Raw genomic sequence first — 18,028 nt, forward strand, 5'->3', positions numbered from 1 at the left:
CATGATCATGCAGACAGGGGTGCTTTCAGCAAGGACGACAGTGGCTGGCAGGGGGCAGAAATGAGTCAGAGGACTAGACATTGACTCACCCTCCTGCTCCCTTCCTGCCTCTTCCCCACGGGGGGCCCTGGCCCTGGTGGGCGCCCTGACAGGCCTGGTCACCCAGGCCTGGTGTGATGAAGCCATCACCTCTGCTGCCGGCTTCCCCGAAGGCCTACAGGCCACTCCTCCCCAGACTCCAGGAAACTTGTTATCAAGTTCTCCCAGGCCTCTCTCCACCCAGCAGGCAGCCGGGATTCAGACACAAACCCCACCTGCCTACAGATCAGAACGGCGAGCAGGTCGCTGCACTCAGCAGGGATACAGCAGCAGCTCCCCCACCACCACCTGGGTGGAAGCAGGAGGCTTTGGATCAGGACGTGGGGGTGCTGCTGCTGGGGCTCTTATTGCCGAGTGTGTAATTTATAGTCAGGGTGGCAAACAGGTAATAACTGTGCCTATAAACAAGCACCCTGCCTCCTCCCCATTCCTGCTGTCGCCCCTCTGCTGCGGGTGGTCAGAGAAGCAGACCTGCTCACCAAGGCACGCAGGACCCACAGTGACTCCTGTTTGCATGGGACCAATCCCTACAAAAGATACGTCACTCCAGCTGCAGGATATTTTTATTTTTTGGCTGAGCTGCCTATCACATGTGATCTTAGTTCCCCGAATAGAGGTTGAACCCGTGCCCTGCCCCTGCATTGGAAGCACGCCGGAGTCTTAGCCATCAGACCGCCAAGGAAGTCCCTAGCTGCAGGAAATTTAAGGTCATTTTTCCTCTGAAGAGCTGATGGCATCTCCCACACATTGTTATCCTTTCGGTTTGGATAGAAGCGCTGCTGTCCCTCAGTGATGGACCAGAGAAACAAGAGAAAGCTTTCCGTGCAGATGCATTTAACCAGCAGAGACTGCCTCCAGGGGAAGCTTCCCTCTCTTGACTTCTCAATCCTGGCTGCGCCTCAGATCGCCAGAGGGGCCTTCAAGAATCCTGAGGTTCGGCTGGCACCCCAGACCAAGAAGGCCAGACTTGGGCCGCAGGACCCGGCCATCAACGTCTGACAGCTCTTTGGGGGACCTCAAGGTGGAACCCTGGTCAAAACAGCTGCTCTTCGACCTCTCAAAACATCTTCGTATTGGATGTGACCCACACTCGTGTTACTATAACTCTTCGTCGATTCACCTGCAAGCTCTCTACGTTGTAAATCACCCCCTTTGCCTCTTTCCCGTGGAGAGGGAGGCGGGCTCTTTTTCCTGATAACTGGGTTGTGGACGGAGGTTCCCAGGTGACTCAGCGGTGAAGAATCTGCCTGATGATGCAGGAGAGGCGGGTTCGGGAAGATCCCCTGGAGCAGGACACACAACCCACTCCAGTATTCTTGCCTGGAGCATCCCATGGCCTGAGGAGGCTGTCGGGGGCTACAGTCCATGGGGTCGCAGAGAGTCGGACACAACTGAGCGCACACATGTGCACAGGCTGTGGATGAGGCAACAAAGAACCAAATTCTTTCCAACTCTCTTGCTTGCTGCTGGCCTGAGCTGAGGAGGGTCGTTCTCCCACCCTCAGGGGCTCCCCGCCAGAGGTGGGATGTGCGGGTCCTGAACTCGCCCTCTGGTCTGGCTCAGACAGGGCAGGGGGCGCTGGTGCAGCCCCACCCGGGGGCTTCATGCGGGGTGCCGGCCTCAGGCGTCGTGGAAGCAGCTGTTAGCTCCGCTCAGCGTGAGGCAGCCGCACCGGCGCCTGGGGCTGTGCCCGTCGCCACCTCTCAGTCACGTAGCCAGCGTCTCTTGTGCTAAGAGGAGCCTCCAAATGTGTGACGCCCGCTGCAGGGACGGCACATCACACATCTCAGCCCGCAAGGCCCATTTACCCACAGGAGGAAAAGGACCACACCAGCAGCCCAGGTGCTGAGTGAGCAGAAGCACAGGCCACCAAGGATAGGTACTTCTTTTGCTTTGAAAAATCAAGAAGGTAACCTATGTGTTAACCAAACTGCATATACAGTAAAATTGCAACCCTTCCTCTTCCCAAAAATAACAGAAAAAAAAAGATTTTAAAAAGGAAGTATGCTGAAACAGTAGCAAGGGTTTCCTTCAGGTGGTGAGATGGATGATTTCCACCTTCAACCCCGTTTTTTTCCCCTAATTCACTCTAGTTTACTATCTTTCTAAAAAGAGCATTATTACCTTTAAAATCTGAAAGCAAACATAACAAACTTCCAAAAGTTAATCAACTATTTAGAAGCTAAGTTGATCAAATAATCCAACACACTAAAACCCAATGGAATAAACCTCAAAGTACTGTCTCCTCTAATTCCGGCTGGAGGAGAGTCCACCGTCAACTGTCTGCGTTTTCATACAAATATTCCAAGGCAGGAGTCACTCATTTTCACATCAGGTAACACTGAAAGTGAAAGGCGCTCAGTCGTATCCAAGTCTTTGCGACCCCACAGATGATACAGGGCTCCCATCTCAGAAACTCAAGAAAAAGAGAATATAATCTATTAAGATGTTCACATCTCCGAGGGAAAAATGTATCCTAAATACAAGAGGCGACATATCTCTGGAGAAGACCAGTCCACGTGTATCTTCCGTTACAGAAATCCATTTCCGACAGACGGTGCTGCTCTCAGCTGCCTTCAGGCCCGCCCCTCCCTGGCACCCGGGTGCCCCAGAGCTAGCCGCCTTCAGGCACAGGACAGGTCTCATTGAGGGTCCATGACTCGGGGTCCTTCTCCATGCTCACCGAGTCGGGGCCGCTTCAGCTCCAGGGGGCTGACCTGAGGGTCTGCAGGCGTCTCTGAGGCTTAAACACACACAAGGTTGGCAGGTGAGTGAAGACGTCTCTAAGTTAAGAGCTGAAGTTTACGAGATAAATTTCGTGTCCAGACAAAGGAACTGGACTGCCTGGCCTGGTCCTTCGTGGATCTGAGGGGGAGATCTGACCCAGCGGTTTGCAGCCAGGGGTGGCTGTGCCCCTCGAGGGACAGTGGGCAGAGTCTGGTGACACTGCAGAATGTCACCAGCAGGGGGAAGGGATGAGAGTGCCCAGGGGTGCTGCTACGCCACCTGCATCCACAGGACAGCCCCACAGCGAGGACTGACACCCACAGCGCCAACAGGGCTGAACTGAGAACCAGCTCTACACCATCTCCCCACCCCAGGTTTAAACGACAAGCCTGGTAAGATGCATCCTTTTTTAAAGCCAGGTTTTATTTATTTTTATTTATATGGCTGTGTGGGGTCTCAGTGGAGACACACAGGATCTAGTTCCCCAACCAGGGATTGAACCCAGACCCCATGCACTGGGAGAGTGGAGTCTTAGCCACTGGACCACCAGGAAGTCCCAAGATGCATCCTTCTTTCTCAGAAGTGACTTAAAGTCACGCACTGTTCATTTCCAAAAGAGACAATATTCTCGTTAATTATATTAGACCAGTAACAGTGTCACTTGAAAGTGAAAGTGTTAAGTCACTCAGTCGTGTCTGACTCTTTGTGACCCCATGGACTGCAGCCCACCAGGCTCCTCTGTCCACGGGATTTTCCAGGCAACAATACTGGAGTAGGTGGCCATTCCCTTCTCCAGGGGATCTTCCCGACCCAGGGATCAAACCTGGGTCTCCCGCATTGCAGGCAGATTCTTTACCAGCTGAGCCACCAGGGAAGCCCACAGTGTCACTTACCTGATTGAATTTCCTCTGTGGAAGGGCTGGAAGTTATAGGGGTTGATATGGAGTTCAGTGGAGAATCTGTCTTTAAGGGTATTAAGTTTATTCTCCTGGATTAAAAAGAGAAGTAAAAGGTCGTGAGCATCACAGAGGTTGACCGTGTATGGTACCAAGTTTCCGAGGAAACAAGGAAACCAAGGCCTCCTTACTCAGTAAATAAGGATCATGTACTCAGTTAAATCGTCACATAAATAATAGTCAACCAGTCATCTAAAAGCTTCAAAATCCATGCTTTGTTAATTTCCAATGACACACTAACCACCCTGCTAGGTGCTTCATATAAAGCCTATCGGACGTGGTTTCCAGTATGAAAGCTCTAAGACATGGATGGTTCTTTTTAAAAAAATCCACAGTCTCAATTCTCAACAGTTACTTTTTTAAAATTCTAACTGCAAGAAGCTCACAGGAAATTAAGGGGGGACTTTAATATCAAAAAGACTTCAAACACCGTCCCACTCCCCTCCACCACCAGAAGCGAGGTGGACGGAGGTCTGAGCAAGGACAGGGCCCCTCGGACGTCAGGAAACGTTTCTCTGGCCGCCGTGTGGGAGCTCACACAGTACAAGGCGGGGGGCTTTCAGCTCTTGCTGTTTTTCCAACCGCAAGGACGCGTTCTTTCTGCGTCTGCGTGCTTACCGGGGTGTGGGCTTGCTCCAGGCCTGCAGGGTGTTCAGGGTGACCCTCCGGGACGGCTGGGCCTTGGCGTTCTGACTGCTGGGCTGCAGGGGCTTCTCCTTGGGAGGCCCTGCGGGGGAGCCTCTGGCACCAAGAGCGGCCGTGGGGGTGTCCTTGGCCGCCGGGGGGGCCTGAGACTGTTTCGCCTGTGGAGGGGTGGTGGAAGGGCTGCTGGGGTCCTGGACTCTGCCGGTGGGGGTCCCTTCCCCAAGCCTGGGTCCTGGCGAAGATCCAGAGGGGGTCTGACCCTTGGTTTTCTTCGCTGTATCGGGAGTTCGCAGGCTCAGAACCGGCTTCTCTTTCAGGGGGATTCCAAGCTCATCTTTCTCGAACGTCACGAAGGAGCAATAACCGTCTGTGGAAGAGATGGCCAGGAAGGCCCCATCGCTGGACCTTCGTTCCCAAAAAGAAGCAGAAGGGAGGAAGTTTACCGAACGCTGTTGGCCACTCTGGGTGCGCTCATCACCAGGCAGGAAAATGGAAGTGCGAGCACCGTCCCCAGCTTTGTTTGAAGACAAGAGTCGTTGTGGGGAGGGGGCCCGGCTGAGAAAGGGCTAGTGTGACCCCTTCCCCGCCCCCCGCTCCACCCGCCTCGAGCTTCTCAGGGCCCCAGCATCTCTGCCTCGTCATGAACTTCACCAGGGAATCTAGGTGAGACGGCCTCCTCTCGCCCACCAAGATCAGAAGAGGACTAAAAGAAGATCAAGAGTTACAAAGAGCAAGAACCGGGTGTGGGGCGGCCAGGCCCAGGCTGGGCCCCAGCGGGCGGGGAGACGGAGGAAGGCGCCCGGGGTGCTGAGAACCCCAAGCAGGAAGGCCAGGGCGGCGACCCCCCAGGACAGGCCCACTTCTGGGGCCCCCTCTGTGTCTGGGGTTCCTTCCTCCCGGGGGCCTGGCAAGTCCCTGGACGACCAGGGAGCCCAGGCGTCTTCCCTTCGGTTTATGAGAATGAGAAGAATCCACAGGGCGATCCGTGTGGCATCAACACCCACTGAGATGACCACCAGAAGCAGTATTGTAGCAAGTGAGACACAGCTTTCCTTGTTAATACTTTTTTTCAAAAAAAAAAAAGCTGGTAAATAAGAGCCAACCAAGCCAACTGCAGGGCTACCCCAGGGGAGGGTACGTGTCCTCACTGTCCACTCACCAGGAAATATCACTCAGGGTGTGGTAATGGATGTTGGACACGTAACCGAACGGGAACAGCTGCTGGGTGTCGTACAGAAGCACCGAGTCCTCGGAAGCGACGGCGAACACCAGGCGGTACGGCAGGCTGACCAGCTCCATGCCTGGTTCTGGTGACGGGCGAACACAGGGGCAGAGAAGGTCAAACAAGCCAAGCTCTCAGATCAAACACATCTCCACCCCTCCCCCACAAAGCCCCGCCCCTGGGGACATAAGTGACATAATTTCATAAAAGACTAGTTTGCTGTATGCCTTACAGAATTCACTTTTGTCTTATTTTATATATGAATATCAGAATCCAGGGCTTCCCAGGTGGCTCAGATAGTAAAGAATCTGCCTGCAGTGTGGGAGACCAGGCTTTGATCTCTGGGTTGGGAAGATCCCCTGGAGAAGGAAATGGCAACCTACTCCAGTATTCTTGCCTGGAGAATCCCAGGGACAGGGGAGCCTGGTGGGCTGCCATCTATGGGGTCACAGAGTCGGACACGACTGAAGCGACTTAGCAGCAACAGCAGACTAAGATAACAACATCTGGAGAGGACAATGGCACCCCACTCCAGCACTCTTGCCTGGAGAATCCCATGGACAGTGGAGCCCGGTGGGCTACAGTCCATGGGGTCACAAAGAGTTGGGTGTGACTGAGCGACTAACACACATGTAAGAATCAAGGAGAACCATGCATGAACCAATGAGCACACCATGTTCTGATCTGAGACTCACGGGCACCTGAGACCTGAAAAGAAGGGAAGGAAGGTGTGTGGATGAGGCAAGTCACCCTGTGGTCAGCACCTGACGAGGAAAAATCAGGGTCACATAGAAACGCCTTATCAAGGGATGTTTTCATGCTGTCTGCGCTGTGCTAAGTTGCTCAGTCATGGCCGACTTTTTGCGACCCCATGGACTGTAGCCCACCAGACTGCTCTGTCCGTGGGGATTCTCCAGGCAAGAATACTGGAGTGAGTTCCCATTTCCTATTCCAGGGGATCTTCCCAACCCAGGGATTGAACTCAGGTCTCCCGCATTGCAGGCGGATTCTTTACCAGCTGAGCCACCAGGGAAGCCCAGGAGTACTGGAGTGGGTGGCCTATCCCTTCTCCAGAGGATCTTTCCGACCCAGGAATCAAACCGAGATATCCTACATTGCAAGCGGATTCTTTTACCAGCTGAGCTAGCAGGAAAGTCATTCATGTAAAGGTTTAGAAAGTTGAAAATAGCTTCTGCATCTAGCCTTGGAGTAACAGGGACCAACTGACCCTTCCCCTGAAAGAATTAAAATACCTGGCAGAACACTGAAACCAGGGTCCGGGGGACACTGTCCACGAGCCCATGAAGGACAGCAATCTCACAGAGATGGGAAGCAAGAGACCCGAGCCCCGCCACTGCCCCCGCTTTCTGCCTGTAGGTTCCAGGCCCCGCAAAGGTGGAGGAGACCCAGGCAGCGCCCAGCAGACGCCCCGAGCTGGGAGCCAAGAGGCCTGGTGGAGCATGCGGTGGCGGGGCAGAGAGAGAACTGCGGGGGCCTCCAGAGTCTTCAGCCTACGCTGGCAGTAAACACACGTGAGAAAACTATGGGAAAGAAAGAGCCATCCCTAAGGAGGCCAGCAATCAGACAGACAATCAGGAAGTATCTGCAACTGATGCTACGGACAAGGGCTTGATTTCCCAAATACACAAACAGCTCATGCAACTCAACAACAACAACAAAACAACCCTATCAGAAACGGCCAGGAGACCTGAATAGGCATTTCTGCAAAGAAGACATCCAGATGGCCCAGATGAAAAGCTGCTCAACGTCGCTAATTAATAGAGAAATGCAAATCTAAACTACCACCTCACACTGGTCAGAGCGGCAACTGTTAAAAGGCTACAGACAACAAATGCTGAAGCCAGGGAGCACAGCCAAAATTTAGAAAGAAAAAAAAAAGAATGAAAATACACCTGTATCCACTAAGGTAAAATCCCCACAATGTCTAATAAAAAATTATCAGGCACGCCAAGAAGCAGAAAAATATCCATAATGAGGAGAAAAAAAGTCAATCGAAACCAACCCTTTGTACACAAAGCCATTAAAAGAGTTGTTTTAAAAACTGTAGTCCAAAAAAAAAGAAAAAAACACTGTAGTCCACGTGTTCTAGAAGCAAAAGGAAAGCAGATATGCATAAGGAAGAACCAACTTGAACTCTGGAGATGAAAACCACACTGTCACAGGAATACACCGGATGGCACCAAGGGCAGGTGACAGAGAAGAAAAGGTGCGTGAACTCAAAACACGGCTGTAGAAACTATCCAAAATAAAACGCTGGCAGGCAGGGGGCGGAGGTGGGGGAGTCCAGTAACAGAGCATCAGTGAGCCGTGGGTGGCTTCAAGCAGCGGGATACATGTGTGGCTGGAGTCCCTGAAGGAGAGGGGAGAGAGGATGATAGCAGAAAGTCTCTGAAGAAGTAACTGGCGAAGTTCCCCACATCTGGGACTTTCCTGAAGGTCTAGTGCCTAAGATTCTGTGTTCCCAACACCGGGGGCCTGGGATTCAATCCCTGGTCAGGGAACTAGTTCCCTCGTGCCGCAACTAAAGATCCCGTGCCCACAGCTAAGACTGGGTGAAGTTGCTCAGTCGTGTCTGACTCTTTGCAACCCCATGGACGGTAGCCTACCAGGCTCCTCCGTCCATGGGATTCTCCAGGCAAGAACACTGGAGTGGGTTGCCATTTCCTTCCCCAGGGGATCTTCCCGACCCAGGGATCAAACCCAGGTCTCCTGCACTGCAGGCAGATGCTTTACCATCTGAGTCACCAGGGAAGCCGCTGATCAGGTACAACCAAATAAATAAATATATTCTTTTTAGAAGCTCCTCTAATTTGATGGAAACTATAAACTTGTAGATCTAAGCCAGTCAATGAACCCCAAGCACAGGAAACACAAAGAAAACTGCGGCAGGCACACTGGGATAGGACTACTTACAGCCACCGACAAACAGAAAAATCTTAAAAGCAGCCAGTGGAGGGAAAACAGTTACACAGAAATCCAGTTCATGTATCAGTTTTACTGCACAGGGAACTGATGATGAATGACAGTCAGCCAAGCAGCAGAGAGACAAAGCTCCTACTTTCATTCCTTTACAGATGCTAGTAGCAAAAGAAAAAGAGTGTATTCTAGACAATGCGTAGGCTGACACGTATTTTGATAACATCAATCTTTGCTCCTGCTGCTGCTGCTGCTGCTGCTGCTAAGTCGCTTCAGTTGTGTCCGACTCTGTGCGACCCCATAGATGGCAGCCCACCAGGCTCCCCTGTCCCTGGGATTCTCCAGGCAAGAACACTGGAGTGGGTTGCCATTTCCTTCTCCAATGCATGAAAGTGAAAAGTCAAAGTGAAGTCGCTCACTTGTGTCCGACTCTTAGCGACCTCACGGACTGCAGCCTATGAGGCTCCTCCGTCCATGGGATTTTCCAGGCAAGAGTACTGGAGTGGGGTGCCACTGCCTTCTCCATCTTTGCTCCTAAGATTGGTCAAATGGAACTAACCCCCATACTCACCTCTTCCCTCCCTGCCCTGGTCACTTAACACACCTGCTTCTGCCACCGGCCTGAGCTCAAAGTAGACGGGGCAGCAGCGGACAGCGAGCGTCGCCTTCGCAGGACACGGAAGGTGGGCGATGGGCCTGGAAGATGAATTGCGGTTTTGCAAAAAGGCACTGTCACTTAACAAAAGCAAAAAAAAAAAGAATGGGTAAACGTTTCATATATTTCTTTAACTGCCTACCTTTTAAGATTTTTCCTGGAGAAAACGTAAGTCGTGTTTGTCACATTTTCACCGGATTCCACGCACCCAGCTGAAGAAGCAGGAGAGGAAGGTGAGGCCTGTGTTATTATCAGACTGTTCACCAGCAGAGACGCAAGAGCATCAGTTCTGGTTTATATAAGATTCCCCAGAAAGATTATTTCCTGTACAATGTTTGATGTCTGAGGATAAATGCAAACATCTCGTCCCTGTCTGGGCTCAGCCCTTACTGCGGTTCTAGCCACCTGTCACCCCCCTGAGTGTCACCTCCCAAGGGGCTCAGCCACCTGGGAGCCCCTACCAGGCCTGGGCAGGAAGAACAGAAAGCAGGGACCCTGGCCTCAGCGGACCTCTGCTTGGGAATCCAGCTAATCCCTGTGGTGAAGCGCTGTGATCAGACCCTCGGCTTGCTGTCCCCCTCGATTCTGACCCCAGCTGCCACGCAAAGCCTGAGATGCCGGGAGCCGGCATATCGCATATTGAGTGCATATTGCATATTGAGTGCAGCACTTTCCACAGCATCATCTTTCAGGATCTGGAATAGCTCAACTGGAATTCTATCACTGCCGGGAGCCAGTGTGAGGAACTCCGCCCATGACAAAGGTCATGAGGAAGGAGGCTCGGCATACGCAAAGGCGGGATCGAGCTTCAGGAGTCCCCCTGGAAATTCTCGAGCATATATCCTCAAAACCACAATCTGCCTACTTTCTGCTTTGTGCCTTCACCTACACCTCTGACTTTACGGGGGGCTGTCCCCCACTACCTCTCTCTGAAAAAAGAGTTAGCTTACAGTTCCAGTTAATAATTCCTGGGTGTGACAGTGTTTAACCTACAAACTCCTTTGGAAATCCTCTAGCCTGCCTGAATAGGTTTTTCCGGCCACATGTGATTGTTCAGAGCCTCCCAACTGTGAGAGGCAGGAGATGTTCTAAACTGTCTAAACACAGATTCCTTTGAGTAGTTAAAAGATTGATTAGAAATTGTATTGGTGAAGGGATTTTCACTTGTTGGGCCAATGTTTGCTGCTAAGTTTCCATATCCCTTACCTGCTGTGTCCCTGGCAGTGTAGTGATTAATATAATTGGTGTAAGTAGTAGCTTTAATGTTTGCAACCTGGGACCCTTGAGTTAATTCTTTTTCATGTTATAGCCCACCACACCTTTGCTCTGTAGGAATGCAACTTTATCTAACGCTTTTGGAGGGTGGCTCCTGACCAATCACCTTTAGAGAAAAATAAGTTTTCTGAAGAAAGGGTCTTAAAATGTTAACAGGCCTCCGGGCCAGAAGATGATGCAAATCACCTAAGCTTTTGCATATGATAAGTCTGCAGGAAGAAAGCCTGGCTTGCTGCATGACTCTATCCCTTCCCCCATTATCCTCTATGCATAACTTAAGGTATAAAAACTACTTTGGAAAATAAAGTGCGGGCCTTGTTCACCGAAACTTGGTCTCACCATGTCGTTCTTTCTCTTACCTTCTGGCTGAATTATTCAGCCTCTTTTCTCCACTGAATTTCCTCACTGAGCTATCCTTACTTCAGCCTCTTTTCTCCACTGAATTTCCTCACTGAGCTATCCTCATTTTATTAGTCTTTATATCCTTAATTAACGTTTAATTAAGCAATTGTTTCCTGATCTTCGCCTATGCCGTCTCTCCTTTGAATACCCTGGATCAGCCGGGGCTGGTCCCCGGCACTGAGACTTGGGTTTCTTCAATCTGCCTGATGGCGCCCTGAGGCTGCCAGGAGACCAGCCCTCTGCTGACATCTCTAGCCCCCGCAGAAGCTGCATTTGCCCTGGGGAGCAGTCCACATCTGAGAGCTCACCTCAAGCTATACTCAAAACCAGGTCAGACCTTGTTGGAGAATGCCAGTCACACACAGCTACTCTTGGGAACATCTCCCTGTTTTATACTAACATTTCCACACACCTATACAACCACACAGTCTTCCACATGACCATTCCATACCCCCAGGGGAGGGCAGCAGACAGACCCAGTGTCTCCCTACCCTCTCCCGCTCACCCATCCTTCCATCCCTAAATAATCCATCTTAACAAACCATTGGGTCACTGCTAATTTCCTCCATGCTCACATAATCATCACAACCAGTTATAACTCAACTGCAGCTATATTATACAGTGGCTTTTTAAAATCTGTTTTACAAAATGAGATGTTATTCACACTTGTGCTCATTACCTGCATGGCACCAATGGATCCTTTCGTTAGTAGCTGCCTGCTGTGCACTGGTATGAAAATACCGTAATTCATCCTCTCTAAGTGAGTACTGCTTTTTGTTTTTTTTTTAACAACTACAAACCATGTTTGCAATAAACACGCTTGGACATATACCCTATGAACTGTTTTCATTTCTTAACGAAGTGAATCTCAGACGACTCAGCAAAGCAGATGCACTGAACGGTTATTAGACTGCTTTCCAGAAAGGCTCTGATAATCCACACTCCCTCCAGCAATAGCCACACCCACACCCTTCAGCCATAGGTATTTTCACTGTTTTTCAGTGTGACATGAATAGAGCCATACCTAACTTATATCAAGGTAACCGGCACTGCCTTGACTGTTGCTGGGTTTCTGAACATTCTCCTGTGTGTGCTGATATCACATGAAGATCTGCTTTTCTACAAACTGCCTTTTGTATCTGGCTCTCATTTCTCTCTTCCAGATTTTTTCCCTTTGTTTTTCTGTTCTTCTTGCCAATTGGAAGAGCGCTCACATACGGTATCATTTAGCACTTTCTTTCCTGTTCCATGAACATTATTTTCCAGCTCCATCATGACTACTGATATTGTCTACTGCATCTCTTGCCTATAGGCAAGATCTACATTCTACAGCCAAGTAGGTCTGTCATTTAAGAGCTTCTGGGTCTCCAGTCTTTTGCTTGGTCCTTCCCAGTCCTAGAAAGGCCTTCTAGATTTTCTTCTAAGAGTTTTACATTTTCACTTTTTATATTTAAGTACGGAGTTCACCTGAGATTTATTTTTATACATAAGCTAGGAATCCAATTTCATTTTCTTCCATACATCTAGACATTCCAGCATTCTTCACTCACTAACCCATTCTTCCCACTGAAATACCCTCAGGTTACCTACTAAATTTCCTTTTGTCCCAAGATCTATTTCTGGATTCTGCTCTGGTCCACTAATCTATATGCTTATTCCTATACCAATACGGGTACAGAGGAGCCTGGTGAGCTAGTCCATAGGGTGGCAGAGTCGGACATGACTGAAGTGACTGAGCACCCATACCAATACCATACTGATTTGATAACAGTTATTGTTGTTCAGTCACTCAGTTCTGTCCAACTCTTTGTGACCCCACGGACAGCAGCACACCAGAATTCGCTGTTGTTCTTCAATATCTCCCTGAGTTTGCTCAAACTCATGTCCATTGAGTTGGTGATGCCACCCAACCATCTCATTCTCTATCATCCCCTTCTCCCCCTGCCTTCAATCTTTCCCAAGATCAGGGTCTCTTCCAATGAGTCGACTCTGCATCAGGTGGCCAAAGTATTGGAACTTCAGCATCAGTCCTTCCAATGAATATCCAGGATTGATTTCCTTTAGGATTGACTGGTTTGATCTCCTTGCAGTCCAAGGGACTCTCAAGAGTCTTCTCCAACACCACAGTTCAAAAGCATCAATTCTTAAGCATTCAGCTTTCTTTATGGTCCAACTCTCACATCCATGTGACTACTGGAAAAAACCATAGCTTTGACTAGACAGATCTTTGCCAGCAAAATAATCTCTCTGCTTTTTAACGTGCTGTCTAGGTTGGTCATAGCTTTTCATCCAAGGAGTAAGTGTCTTTTAATTTCCTAGCTGCAGTGATCATTCACAGTGATTTTGGAGCCCAGAAAAATGAAGTCTGTCACTGTTTCCATTATTTCCCCAACTATTTGCCATGAAGTGATGGAATCGGATGCCATGATCTTCGTTTTTTAAATGTTGAGTTTTAAGCCAGCTTTCTCATTCTTCTCTTTCACCTTCATCAAGAGGCTCTTTAGTTTCTCTTGGCTTTCTGCCATAAGGGTGGTGTGATCTGCGTATCTGAGGTTATTGATATTTCTCCTCGCAATCTTGATTCCAGCTTGAACTTCATCCAGCCCGGCATTTCACATGATGTACTCTGCATATAAGTGAAATAAGCAAGGTGACAATATACAGCCTTGACGTACTCCTTTCCCAATTTGGAAACCAGTCCATTGTTCTCTGTCTGGTTCTAACTGTTGCTTCTTGACCTGCATAACAGGTTTCGTAGGAGGCAGGTAAGGTGGTCTGGTATTCCCATCTCTTTAAGAATATTCCAGTTTGTTGTGATCCATACAGTCAAAGGCTTTGGCGTAGTCAGTGAAGCAGATGTTTTTCTGGAATCCTTTTGCCTTTTCTATGATCCAATGGATGTTGGCAATTTGATCTCTGGTTCCTCTGCCTTTTCTAAATCCAACTTGAACATCTGGAATTTCTTGTTTCACGTATTGTTGAAGCCTAGCTTGGATAATTTTGAGCATTACTTTACTAGCGTGTGAGATGAGTGCAACTGTATGGCAGTCTGAATATTCTTTGGCATTATCTTCCTTTGGGATTGGAATGAAAACTGACCTTTTCCAGTCCTGTGGCCACTGCTGAGTTTTCCAAATTTGCTGGCATATTGAATGCAGCACTTTCACAGCATCATCTTTTAGGATTTGAAACAGCTCAACTGGAATTCCATCACCTCCACTAGCTTTGTTTGTAGAGATGCTTCCTAAGGCCCACTTGACTTCACATTCCAGGATGTCTGGCTCTAGGTGAGTGATCACATCATTGTGGTTATCTGGGTCATGAAGATCTTTTTTGTATGGTTCTTCTGTGTATTCTTGCCACTTCTTCTTAATATCTTCTGCTTCTGTTACGTCCATACCATTTCTGTCTATTGTACCCTTGTTTGTGTGAAATGCTTCCTTGGTATCTCTAATTTTCTTGAAAAGATCTCTAGTTTTCCCCATTCTATTGTTTTCTCTAATTCTTTGCATTGTTCACTGAGGAAGGCTTTCTTATCTCTCCTTGCTATTCTTTGGAACTCTTCAGATGCGTATATCTTTCAGCATTCAAATAGATATATCTTTCCTTTTCTCCTTTGCCTTTCGCTTCTCTTCTTTTCTCAACTACTTGTAAGTCCTCCTCAGACAACCATTTTGCCTTTTTGCATTTCTTTTTCTTGGGGATGGTTTTGATCACCACCTCTTGTACAATGTTATGAACCTCCATCCATAGTTCTTCAGGCACTCTATCATATCTAATCCCTTGAATCTATTTCTTACTTCCACTGTATAATTGTAAGGGCTGGGATTTAGGTCATACCTGAATGGCCCAGTGGTTTTCCCTACTTTTTTCATTTTAAGTCTGACTTTGGCAATAAGGAGTTCATGATCTGAGCGACAGTCAGCTCCTGGTCTTGTTTTTGCTGACTGTATAGAGCGTCTCCATCTTCAGCTGCAAAGAATATAATCAATCTGATTTCAGTATTAACCATCTGGTGATGCACGTTTATAGTCTTTTCTTGTGTTGCTGGAAAGAGAGTGTTTGCTATGACCAGTGTGTTCTCTTGGCAAAAGTCCGTTAGCCTTTGTCCTGCTTCATTTGGTATCCCAAGATCAAACTTGCCTGTCCCCAGGTGTCTCTTGACTTCCTACTTTTGCATTCTAGTCCCCTATGATGAAAAGCACATCTTTTTTTGCACTATAAAATCTGACATTCAGACAAGGAGATGCTGCTCAAGTGTTATTCTTCTTTCATATGTGCTACATTCTCAGTCGCTCAGTCATGTTTGACTCTTTGTGACCCCATAGACTGTAACCTGCCAGGCTCCTCTGTGCATGGAATTTTCCAGGCAAGAATACTGGAGTGGGTTACCATTTCCTTCTCCAGGGGATCTTCCAGACTCCCTGGATGAGGACTCCCAGGATTGAACCTGCATCTCCTGCATTGCAGGTGGATTCTTTACCACTGAGCCACATGGGAAGCTGGTTGCATTATTCTTTGCATTTACTCAACTAAACAAATCTGAGATGTCATCCAATTAAAACAGAAAACCAAAAGAAACAACCAAAAAAACCTTAAATGGGATCCTAAATGGAAAACAATGAGTATGTTAATTTTTAGAACACGAAATATCTATTTGTTCAGAACTTGTTTTATAACCATCAATAAGACTTTCTAGTCTTCTTCATCAAGGCTCTGTGCCTTATTAAATTTTTTCCTATGTAGTCCCATGTCTTCTGGACTTTGCACTATTATGAATGGAACAACTGTCCTTTTCACATTTCTAAGTACTTATTCTAGTGTAGCAGATACAGAATTTATGTATTTTTACAATATTTAGCCACTTTATCAAATTCTTTTTTTGATCCCAATAGTATTTTTTTAATCTCTTGGATTTTCTAGAAACATAATCCTATCACAACGTTTTCTCTCTTCTTTTCCAATCTCTGTCATTGCATTTCCTGCATTTATTAACACCACTGAGAATCGTTAACAGTGACAGTAGAAACCCATCTGGTATCCGATTTGAACTGAAAATGTCTTTAGAGCTGCCCTTTAGAAAAAGGATTTGATACTGAGTTTAGTAAGTAACTTTTAATATACTTAAGCAACTATTTACTCTTGGTCCTGGGACCACCCCCAAGCCAATGTCATTCCCACATGTTCTCTGTTGTCCTTTTACAGTCTGATCCACACGTCTGTGTGATTCACACACTCCTGGGGCCCCCACCCAGCCTGGCTGGAACACGTAGTGGCAAACCTGACCCACGCCTTCCCGTTTGGCTGAGCCCGGGGTTCACATCACTGAATCACACACAGGATGGTACCTGAGCAGTGGAGCGCAGGGGTTGGTCTCTGAGACCACGCTGGCCATAGCACTGTCCTGGCTGATTCTGCTAGGCTCACCCTCTTGCCCTCCTGCAGGCAACGAGCCTGACATGTCCTCACTGATTCTGCTGACCTGTCAGACTTAACCACTACACTGCCACAAGTTATTCCGACCTGACATGTCTGTGTCTAGACCCTGTCACAATAGGATGCTTCATTACTCAGAATAAACACGATAAGGGCACTTTCTCATTAGTTTTAGAACTATGACCTCGGTATACATGTCTAGGGAAAAGGAATTTGTTAAAAAATTTTTTTTAATTGAATTTATCTAAGAGAATACATTTATCACTCTAGTCTAGTGGCTCCCAAATTGTCTGTGTGTTAATACCACTGGGGATCTTTTTGAAATTCCAAAACCCAGACCACACCCTCCAAACCAGTTAAAATACAATCTCTAGCGGGGTGGGACCCAAGTACCAGGACTTTTGGAAGCTCTCTGGAGGTTTTGGAAGTGCTTCCCAGGTCGCGCTAGTGGTAAAGAACCCATCTGCCAATGGAGGAGACCTAAGAGACGTGGGTTCAATCCCTGGGTCGGGAAGACCCCTTGGAGGGCATGGCAACCCACTCCAGTATTCTTTTCTGGAGAATCCTGTGGACAGAGGGGTCTGGCGGGCTACATGGGGTTGCAAAGAGTCAGATACAACTGAAGCGACTTAACAGAGTTCAGTGTGTGGACAAGTTGGGATCAGTGCTTTCATCAGAATTCCCTGAGCTGCAAAAAGCAGCCCAGAATGAGGAGCACAGACCCCAGCACTGCTGCCCTCCTGCCCTCAAATCCAAAGCTTCGTGAAACACACCTGGCGTGAGGAGCAAAGATCCATCAGGAGTGAAACTCAGTCTTCGGAAGAACGACTTCATGCTGTCGTCGTGGAACATCCGGTAACTTCTCGCCTGCAGCACATGAAGTTTACATGTTATCCCGAATCTTCACATTCACAATAAAGGCTTACCAATTCCTATCTCTTCACTACATATTGTCATCTATTACTGACATAATAATAAGTATGAAATTGAAACACATTACAACTCAAATAATCACACAGGACTGCAAAGGCCATCAGTCTTGAACTCATCTCCCACTGTTGGTAAGGAAAGCCGTGTGCGTGTGTGTGTGTATCTACGTGTTTGAAAGTGAAAGTGTAAATTTGTTCAGTTGTGTCTGACTCTGCGACCTGCCGGGCTCTTCTGTCCCTGGGATTCCCCAGGCAAGAATACCGAAGGGGGTCTACGTGTTTGTGTCGTTTAACAATTATTAAATGATATACCTCTGTAAGAACACACCACGCTGTGAACAGTGCTTTGCCTGGGAAATGAGACTGGGAAAAGGCAGGAAGGTAACTAGGAGCCCTTTTGTTTGTTATCTGTGTGTATATATTTAGAATCTCCCACTGAATGAACCCTTTTTAAAAAGAAAACAGGAACCCCATCATCTTCCCAGACAACACTGCTTGAACACCTATGTGGAACAGTTTTTGCTGCCATGCACCTAACACTTTACAAACACTAAGCTTTTAACCCTCCAGACCCAGCCCAGCCCGCAGCTCACTCTGCCTTATTAACCTGCTGCCCAGGACTGCTTTGCAGTCATCCCTCCTCTGCTCCAGTAACCAGCTCGCTCCCTTTCAGCTCCTTGTCTGCCTTAGTACTCCGTCATCTGACATCTCAAGGACCAGGGTGCTACCTTTATTTGCCGCTTCT

General features: G+C 48.2%; 1 protein-coding gene across 3 annotated transcripts in view; it reads right to left on the reverse strand.

The window, feature by feature from the left end:
* Positions 1-1,439: 1,439 nt before the first annotated feature.
* The window catches only part of CHAF1B (chromatin assembly factor 1, subunit B (p60)), a 27,275-nt gene continuing 10,686 nt past the window's right edge, over positions 1,440-18,028 (reverse strand). Inside the window, exons 8-14 of one of the 3 annotated variants that reach the window (XM_010834840.1) lie at positions 17,128-17,221; positions 9,384-9,453; positions 9,191-9,282; positions 5,587-5,734; positions 4,401-4,832; positions 3,720-3,814; positions 1,440-2,842 (exon numbers count right to left, since the gene is read on the reverse strand). In XM_010834840.1, coding sequence (XP_010833142.1) covers positions 2,742-2,842; positions 3,720-3,814; positions 4,401-4,832; positions 5,587-5,734; positions 9,191-9,282; positions 9,384-9,453; positions 17,128-17,221 — 1,032 coding nt within the window. In that variant the 3' untranslated portion in view covers positions 1,440-2,741. Of the gene's footprint in view, positions 2,843-3,719; positions 3,815-4,400; positions 4,833-5,586; positions 5,735-9,157; positions 9,283-9,383; positions 9,454-17,127; positions 17,222-18,028 lie in introns of all 3 variants that reach the window. The other 2 variants (XM_010834839.1, XM_010834841.1) reach the window with 2 other exon arrangements.

Source organism: Bison bison, unplaced genomic scaffold (assembly GCF_000754665.1).
Source record: "Bison bison bison isolate TAMUID 2011002044 unplaced genomic scaffold, Bison_UMD1.0 scf7180017864037, whole genome shotgun sequence".
Lineage (NCBI taxonomy): Eukaryota > Metazoa > Chordata > Mammalia > Artiodactyla > Bovidae > Bison > Bison bison.